At 46.9% G+C, this 9,753-nt stretch overlaps 1 protein-coding gene across 1 annotated transcript in view; it reads right to left on the bottom strand.

Moving 5' to 3' along the window:
• Window positions 1-6,356: 6,356 nt before the first annotated feature.
• Window positions 6,357-9,753, bottom strand: part of AK7 (adenylate kinase 7) — a gene marked incomplete at its 5' end in the record, with an annotated part of 40,176 nt that continues 36,779 nt past the window's right edge. The window contains 3 exons of the mRNA XM_006022178.3: window positions 6,357-6,462; window positions 6,913-7,071; window positions 9,000-9,220. Of these exons, the coding sequence (XP_006022240.1) occupies window positions 6,424-6,462; window positions 6,913-7,071; window positions 9,000-9,220 (419 nt within the window). The remainder of the gene's footprint in view (window positions 6,463-6,912; window positions 7,072-8,999; window positions 9,221-9,753) is intronic.

The following is a 9,753-nucleotide window of genomic DNA, read 5'->3' as shown; positions in this document are numbered from 1 at the left end:
CCCCTCGCGCCGCGGCCGGCCGGCGGTTTGGGAAATGTAGTTCCGGCAAGGCTGTTTGAAAACAAAGCGCTAACGGCCGCCGGGCAGAGGCGCGCGTGCGCAGAAAGCTGGGTTGGGCCGGGCCTGGCGCAGAGGGGGGAGGGGGCGTGTCTTCGAGCGCAGCCCGCGACTGCGCCTGCGCGGTGCGGGGATGTGAGCCCAGGGCTACCTGGTGCTGGCACGTGCGCACTTCCTGCCTGGCAGAGACACCAGGTGCGCGAGCCCGGCCGCTCGCCACATTAAAGACATTTGAATCCATTCATTTGCATCATAAGAGCTGCCACTGGCTGATTCAGACCCTAGTCAGACTCTTGCCTAGTTAGTACCCCTTTGTCACCACTTAAGCAGGCTGGGGGGTACCAAGTGGGTCAAACAGCCCATTGCCCCTGGCGCTGTGTGTGGGTGGTATGCACAGTTCACCATCCCATCCTTGTGTCCTGCCTGACAAGTAGAGATGCCCAGGGCAGAGGTGGGAGCAAGGGTCCCAGGTGGACAAGTCTCTATTCCAGGCTGGCACTGTGAACCTGGTCTGGAGGCTCCTCCATGGAGCCATCACCATGGGCCTGCATCTGGTGCATGTTAGGGATATCCCTGGCACCTGCACCTTCTACCAACAAAGGGGACCCTGGCACTCAGCTGCCTCCAGTGCGGCAGGTTGCAGCCCCCGTTGTGCCTCCAGATCTTTGGGCTAAGGTTCTGGCTGCGCTGCTTCTTGCACTGCCGTTATGCGCTCCCTGTCTGTGGCCCCACCAAACCCTGGGACATCCTGGTCAGGCTCCTGCCAGCTCAGGCTAAGCTGGCCATCTAATGGAAGAGGAAGGAGGCTCTGGCTGGGGGGAACGCAGGAAAGTCTGGGGCTGTTTCTGTCACTCTGTGCTTGCGTCTCTGGGCAGTTTCACTGGTTGGCGTCCGCAGGTTCCCTTGACTCATTTAGGGAGCAATGAACGCTGGTCAGTGTACTCTGTTTGCTGTCCCCTTCCAGCTCTCTTTTTATCAGCCTGTGACCCTCACTCCCTTTCCTGTTCTGTCTTTATTTGGCCCCTGAACTCAGTTGATGTGTCCCTGGTGGCCTTCCTTATTAAGAGAGGCTTATAGTTTTACTTGATGGGTTTAAGCCCATGATCCACTTGGCACATCAAATAAGGCTGTGTCACACAATGCCAGAGTGGATGCTGAGAGGGAGAGCGAACAGGGTACAACTGGGGCTTTTTCCACTGTTCTTTTTCCACTTGGAGCCTCCAGCATTTAAGGTCTGGAAAGTTCTGATTCTGGGGCTGCACCCCTAACTCCTGTGCTTGTGGGATGCCCGTATTAAATTGCATGACATCTAATAAATGGAAAAATATGTTTTCAGTAGATTGGTCATTCTTCTTCCCAGAATGTTTTTTTCTCCTTTTCTTTCCAAATAGCCCCAGTCAGCATGCTTTGTGCTTTAGGAAATTGTTCGTATCCTCATGGTTTCATAAAAATGGTTAAAGATGAACACGAATATAACCTCAATAAAGATTGTACTTCTCTGCAAAATACACAAAAAAATTACATAATTCATTACAAAAAAATCAGCTGGATGGTAACTGAAGAAAAGCCATCTATTTACTGTCACAAACTGAACTGAACAAGCCAGAAACTCTTTAGATTTGTCTTTGAGAACTGCCTGTATGACAATCTTAGGAAAATATATTGAACTTTAATAGCATAGATATGGTGAATGTCTTCTGAGAAGTATGCTAAGTACTGATAATAAAAAAGCAGCATAGAAGAGTAATGGCAAAATCATATTGAGCCACTATGCATCTTCCCAGTCACTTTCATGGGCCAGCATGCAACACATACTGAATACAGGAGGAAATACATACTGCATCTAGATGCAGGAGGCAACACATACTGAATTACCAGGAGGAAAAAACGCCAGGTCCTAGTCATCGGGGACTCCCTGCTGCGAGGGCTGGAAGGTCCGATCTGCAGGCCCGACCCCATGTCACGGCAGGTCTGCGTCATGCCTGGGGCTCGGGTCAGGGACATCACGGAGAGGATCCCGGGCTGCATCCGGCCTGCAGACCGGTACCCCATGGTTGTCGTCCATGTGGGTACGAACGACGCGGCAAGAGGCAACCCTGACCGTATTATGAGGGACTTCGAGGCTCTGGGGACCAGGCTGAAGGAGACGGGGGCGCAGGTGGTTTTTTCCTCTCTCCTTCCGGTGAGGGGGCGGGGACAGAGGCATGGGACCTGCATTGGTGAGGTCAACCAGCGCTTACGCAGCTGGTGCCGCCGGGCAGGCCTTGGGTTCCTTGACAACGACCCATGCTTTCGGGAGGGGGGATTGCTGGGGCGGGATGGGCTTCATCTCTCCCCTAATGGCAAGCGTATCTTCTCTTCCAGGTTGGCTGATCTCGTACAGTGAGCTTTAAACTAGACTCGCCGGGGGAGGGGGCTGCAGGAAGACGAGGAGACGCCATCAGGGCAAGGGGTGCAAAGGTAAGTAATGGGGGTCTTGCCATCAGGGCAAGGGGTGCAAAGGTAAGTAATGGGGGTCTTGCCATCAGGGCAAGGGGTGCAAAGGTAAGTAATGGGGGTCTTGCCATCAGGGCAAGGGGTGCAAAGGTAAGTAATGGGGGTCTTGCCATCAGGGCAAGGGGTGCAAAGGTAAGTAATGGGGGTCTTGCCATCAGGGCAAGGGGTGCAAAGGTAAGTAATGGGGGTCTTGCCATCAGGGCAAGGGGTGCAAAGGTAAGTAATGGGGGTCTTGCCATCAGGGCAAGGGGTGCAAAGGTAAGTAATGGGGGTCTTGCCATCAGGGCAAGGGGTGCAAAGGTAAGTAATGGGGGTCTTGCCATCAGGGCAAGGGGTGCAAAGGTAAGTAATGGGGGTCTTGCCATCAGGGCAAGGGGTGCAAAGGTAAGTAATGGGGGTCTTGCCATCAGGGCAAGGGGTGCAAAGGTAAGTAATGGGGGTCTTGCCATCAGGGCAAGGGGTGCAAAGGTAAGTAACAGGGGTCCTGATGGTCTGGCTAATCAGGGGGTGGGGGGGCACACAGTCTTGCAAGGCCTTAAATGCCTGTACACCAATGCTCGTAGCATGGGGAACAAACAGGAGGAACTCGCCCTCAGAATAGCTAGTTCAAATCCAGATGTCGTAGGGTTAACAGAGACATGGTGGGACTCATCCCATGACTGGGCAGTTAACATTAGGGGCTATAGGCTGTACAGGCGGGATAGAGAAGGCAGAAAAGGGGGGGGGGTGGCACTTTATGTCAAGGAGCACTACACATCCTCTGCCAGCAGTATGGGGTCAGGGGAAGGGCGAGCTGAAGTGCTCTGGGTCAAGATCCAGGGGGGGCAAGGCGAGAGGGATTTGACGGTGGGGGTCTATTACAGACCCCCCAATCAGGAGGAGGAGCTGGACAGGGAATTTTCAGGCCAGCTTGCGGAGACACTAAAAGCAAGGGATGTAGTTGTCATGGGCGATTTTAATTACCCGGACATCTGCTGGGAGGAGCAGTCAGCCGGGACGGACCGCTCCAGGAGGTTCTTGGCCGAGTTGCAGGACCTCCACTTGATTCAGGAGGTGCACAGTCCCACCAGAGGAGATGCTCTGCTGGACCTGGTCCTGGCCGCAGGCGACGACCTGGTAAGAGGCCTCCAGGTTCTTGACCACCTGGGCAATAGTGATCATCGCGTGCTGGAATTCACCATCCAGCGTAGAGTGTCAAGGGCCCGCAGCAAGGTGGTGGCCCTAGACTTCAGGAGGGCCAACTTCAGTGAGATGAGGAGATTAGTGGGAGAGGATTTGCATCATAAGAGCTGCCACTGGCTGATTCAGACCCTAGTCAGACTCTTGCCTAGTTAGTACCCCTTTGTCACCACTTAAGCAGGCTGGGGGGTACCAAGTGGGTCAAACAGCCCATTGCCCCTGGCGCTGTGTGTGGGTGGTATGCACAGTTCACCATCCCATCCTTGTGTCCTGCCTGACAAGTAGAGATGCCCAGGGCAGAGGTGGGAGCAAGGGTCCCAGGTGGACAAGTCTCTATTCCAGGCTGGCACTGTGAACCTGGTCTGGAGGCTCCTCCATGGAGCCATCACCATGGGCCTGCATCTGGTGCATGTTAGGGATATCCCTGGCACCTGCACCTTCTACCAACAAAGGGGACCCTGGCACTCAGCTGCCTCCAGTGCGGCAGGTTGCAGCCCCCGTTGTGCCTCCAGATCTTTGGGCTAAGGTTCTGGCTGCGCTGCTTCTTGCACTGCCGTTATGCGCTCCCTGTCTGTGGCCCCACCAAACCCTGGGACATCCTGGTCAGGCTCCTGCCAGCTCAGGCTAAGCTGGCCATCTAATGGAAGAGGAAGGAGGCTCTGGCTGGGGGGAACGCAGGAAAGTCTGGGGCTGTTTCTGTCACTCTGTGCTTGCGTCTCTGGGCAGTTTCACTGGTTGGCGTCCGCAGGTTCCCTTGACTCATTTAGGGAGCAATGAACGCTGGTCAGTGTACTCTGTTTGCTGTCCCCTTCCAGCTCTCTTTTTATCAGCCTGTGACCCTCACTCCCTTTCCTGTTCTGTCTTTATTTGGCCCCTGAACTCAGTTGATGTGTCCCTGGTGGCCTTCCTTATTAAGAGAGGCTTATAGTTTTACTTGATGGGTTTAAGCCCATGATCCACTTGGCACATCAAATAAGGCTGTGTCACACAATGCCAGAGTGGATGCTGAGAGGGAGAGCGAACAGGGTACAACTGGGGCTTTTTCCACTGTTCTTTTTCCACTTGGAGCCTCCAGCATTTAAGGTCTGGAAAGTTCTGATTCTGGGGCTGCACCCCTAACTCCTGTGCTTGTGGGATGCCCGTATTAAATTGCATGACATCTAATAAATGGAAAAATATGTTTTCAGTAGATTGGTCATTCTTCTTCCCAGAATGTTTTTTTCTCCTTTTCTTTCCAAATAGCCCCAGTCAGCATGCTTTGTGCTTTAGGAAATTGTTCGTATCCTCATGGTTTCATAAAAATGGTTAAAGATGAACACGAATATAACCTCAATAAAGATTGTACTTCTCTGCAAAATACACAAAAAAATTACATAATTCATTACAAAAAAATCAGCTGGATGGTAACTGAAGAAAAGCCATCTATTTACTGTCACAAACTGAACTGAACAAGCCAGAAACTCTTTAGATTTGTCTTTGAGAACTGCCTGTATGACAATCTTAGGAAAATATATTGAACTTTAATAGCATAGATATGGTGAATGTCTTCTGAGAAGTATGCTAAGTACTGATAATAAAAAAGCAGCATAGAAGAGTAATGGCAAAATCATATTGAGCCACTATGCATCTTCCCAGTCACTTTCATGGGCCAGCATGCAACACATACTGAATACAGCAGCACTGTCTTCATCCTCTGTCTCAGAGGGGAACAACCTTTTTGGCAGATGTGCCACAAGCCAGCCACACATCCTCCCCAAATGCCACCCTGATCTCCTCCTCCTGCCTGCTTAGCAGCTCCGCTTTAACAGCAGCACTGTCTTCATCCTCTGTCTCAGAGGGGAACAACCTTTTTGGCAGATGTGCCACAAGCCAGCCACACATCCTCCCCAAATGCCACCCTGATCTCCTCCTCCTGCCTGCTTAGCAGCTCCGCTTTCTACTTCCTACCCTGCACTCCCTGCCCAATCAGCTTTTGTTTGCCATACCTGTCATCATGTTGCCTGTCCCCTCCCCAGTCTTTCACCTGCCACACATACACTGCCTGTGTCATATGTAGCGTGTGTACTGCAGGTTGGCCACTCCTGCTCTCTGTGTTTTTGGCTGACAGCCAGAGAGAATGAAGCCCATATCAAAACTCCTTTTTATTCATTTTGCCTGACAGAGAAGTTCAAATCATTAAACTGAAATCCTTTGTATTACCCTAGTTATCTCTTAATCAGCAGAGGACAGGAGAGGGCTTGCTGCTTTGGTAGGAGGGTAGGAGCTATACAGCTTTGCTATGGACAAGACTCCTTCCACTATGGATATGGAAAAGACAAGAATGTTCATCAGTTGGTCCACATCACTGACCTAAAGAGAGCAAGTTAAGGAGGGAGATCCCAGTAGTCTTTCTTCAGGGAGAGGCGTTATTAGATTATTGTAGCCCACAATGTCAATTAAGTACATACTATAACTGATTTGCCATTACAACTATTGTGCTGTAAGCAACAAGGTGTGCAGTAAATACTATCTTTAGTACTGCCAAACATAAAAGTAACAGTCAGAAAAAAGTGTAAATTATACATGAGACTAAATAAAAATTGTTTCAATAGAATCAAATATTTATTGTCAAATACATCAGAAATGTTCTACCTTTGTATTTAATAGTGCTAGAAGTTAGGATGTTGTATGTATCAGTACTCTTTTACTCTTTCATTCTATTTCAGGATTATTCTTGAAGAGATATTCTGCCTATAAACAACAACATGATAAAAGTTAAGTATTTCACAAATCTTAAATGTGTCCAATTTTAAAATGTAACTAGTTTACAGAAGAGTATTGGATAACATAACTACACAAAATGGAAGAAACTATTAAATGGCTCCCAGATGCAAGCTCTGATCGATATTCAATCAGTTTCTATCAGAATTTTTTGCATTATCAACATCCCTATTTATACAATACAATACAACCTACAATTAATGCTATCCCACTGCTGTTTCCTTTTTTCTGCAAAAAGAAAAATCCAGAACCATGTACATCTTACTTCCCATTTTTTCCCTTAATATAGGCAACATTTTTGCTAAGATACCTGTTAATAAGATAAAAGCCCCACCCCTTGCTCTGTACAGATATAGTCAGTCTGGTTTTTTTTCCTTCAAATTCATCAAAAACCCGAGAAAAACATAATTATACTCTTACCAGAAAATCAACAGGATCATCAGGCCTGATCTTGCAGCATTCATTTAGCCCCTGCATAAGTGTTGGCATGACATGCTTCATTAAATAGTTTCTTAGTGGAATGGACTGGGCTTCAAGTAATTCTCTCTCTTGCCTCTTCACTTCCTCTAAATGTTTGTTCTACAAGTGGTAAGCAAATAAAGAATTTGGAAAATAACATTTCATTCCTAAACAAAACAGCATTTGCTAAAATCTGTAATGGTGGCTTATAGGGAAAAATGCATCAGTTAGAAACAATGACAATTTCTTTAAAACAAATCATTAACAGAATATTACTGTTTCAGTTGTATCAATTAATAAGGACAGAGAAAGAATACAGCATGGTGAATAATGGGAATTTTGGTCTGCTTCTTTACCATCTAAGATTCTGAACACATCTTCCACAGTTAAAATTGCCAAAGATGAAATTATTTGCAAGTTCAAGGCAAAAAAATAATTGCCATCCACTGCGATTTATCTAAAGCCCTTGATATAGGTCCTTGTTAGAGACAGTACTGAATCAGACAGAGCACAGGTCTGATTCAGCAGGGAAATTCTTATGATTCTATAGCTTGAGAATTCATACTGCAGATAATTGAGAGATCATCAATTCTTATTGGTAGATAATCAAGATTTTGCCAGGTAATATGGGAGAAAAATGCAATGTTGTCAGTAAGAAGTTAAGGAAGAAATAACTATTAGAAAAAGAGAAACAAGAATTTCTTAGGGAGATATCATTTATTGAACCAACAGCATTGTTGGATAGAGTCAGACAAGTTTTTGAATGCAAGGTCTGAAAAAGAACATCTTGCATTTGAAAGCTTGTCTAACTATCCCAATTGTGCAGTTGGTCCAATAAAAGATATCACCCTAAGAAATAACCTTGCATAATTCCTGGACCATCATGGCTACCACATCACTTTAACAGTACCTATTTTAAAAAGATCATATTATAGTGTAGAGCTACAAATGGTAAGAAATAGCAGTTAATTGTTAGTAATGATTGGCACCACAAAAATTTTTTTCTCAGTTTTGTCAATTCACTTCAGTACCTGCAAAAAATGACATCATAGTAATCACTTTTCAGTTCATGGGATCAACATGGTAACTGAAAAATTGTTAAAAGGGCTCCCTGCTGAGATACTAACAGCTTCTAATACCTTAGAATTGCAGAACCATCCAGAATGCACACTGTAAACAGCACAAGACACCTGCAATACAACCGTCTAAGCCTGCTCTTTGCAAGGACCTATCATTGGTTGTCCAAAACCAGAGCAAAAGTTAGACCAGAAAATGGTATGGTCAATGCACACAGGACCTATTCTGATTCAGTGCACCTTCTGGAAAGCCTCACTTGGTGTGGTTCCATTGTGGTATAGCTGAAAACTGCCAACCTGTGCCAGAATCCTCAGAGGGATGTAAAGCTGTGCCCCCACAGGTTACAGAAGGCTGTCCAACTTCAGTGCAGCTAGGGGTCACAGTCTACACAGGCCCTACGATTTCAGGGTAGATCCCTGACACCCGCCCACACCAGCTGCATGGGCTATGCTGGCCCCTGACAGGGCCTTTCCTGCTCCACTGCAGTGGGAGAAGCAGATGCCAGTTGGATAGCCCTAGGTTATATCATTACTCGTCCCTGCTTATTTAGCAGCTTGCAAAGTTATTTTTCCCCAGTTCTCTTCTCAGATTGCTCCTGGTATCTGAACAATCTCACTGGGGTTGTATAAGCCATGAAGAAGAACACAGTCATCAAAAATCTTTTGCAGGTATTTTGATGCTAGCATGGCAAAAGTTGTTTTTAGCATACCTATATTTGATTTTTTAATTGGTGCATTAAAATGCACCCTGTGATGTGATATATGAAGCCAAATATGTGATTTGATATAAAAAACAGAGGGAAGATGTATGCGTTTCAAACAGTTTGCATGATTCTAACCAAGCATAAGAGGCAGGCCCAAGTCAAATATTTTTGTGTAATGTAAAATTTTAAGGTGGCTAGAAAGCTTATTTCTGTTATTTTCTAAAGTGCATAAATAATTACAGTTGCACAAATGTATCTGTTAGCTTACCCATTCTTCCCACTTTGCCATCTTTTCAGCCCTTTCATCAGCCTCTTTACGATCCCGTTCTGCTTGCTCTTCAGCTTCTTTGGCAAGGCGTTCTTCTGCCTTTTTATGTTCTAGTTCTGCCTTTTCTTCCTTTGTCAAACCATAATTTCGAGGCTCCCCAATTTCTTTGATGATCTCTTTTACAAGAACTCTGTTCTCTGGATCCTCCAACTTTGCTACATCTTTCAAACACAAAGAGAAAAAGCTGAGTCAGTGACACAAGAACAGAAACAGGCTGGGGAGTTTGGGTGGGAGTCTGGCCCAGCTACTTTTTTTACCCTTCCTTCATCGTAAGCCTGCTGAGTGAAAGAAGGCAAAGGAGGAAGAAATCATTTTCTACGAAGTGGCAGCAGAACAGGATGAAGAAGCTAGCAGACAAATCAACAAAATGGCTGGAAGATATCACAGTGCCAAAGCCATTGCCAATGCCTGGTTTTCCTATGCCTGTAGCTGTGTGAGCTCTGTCCAGGGGGTGCCACTGACCACTGAGGTTTCCATCCAGGTCCTGAACTGGCTTTGCAGGGACTGCAGCCTGCATGACCTTGCCTAGAACAGCCAGGTGGAACAGTGCTACTGGTATAGTTTCATAGTTTCATAGTAGCTAGGGTCAGGAGGGACCTGAACAGATCATCTACCCTGACCCCCTGCCACAGGCAGGGATGAATGCCGGGGTCACAAGACCCCAGACAGGCGACAAACGAAAACTCCCCTCCAC

Source organism: Alligator sinensis, unplaced genomic scaffold (assembly GCF_000455745.1).
Source record: "Alligator sinensis unplaced genomic scaffold, ASM45574v1 scaffold624_1, whole genome shotgun sequence".
Lineage (NCBI taxonomy): Eukaryota > Metazoa > Chordata > Crocodylia > Alligatoridae > Alligator > Alligator sinensis.
This window is presented reverse-complemented; position numbering and strand designations above follow the sequence as displayed.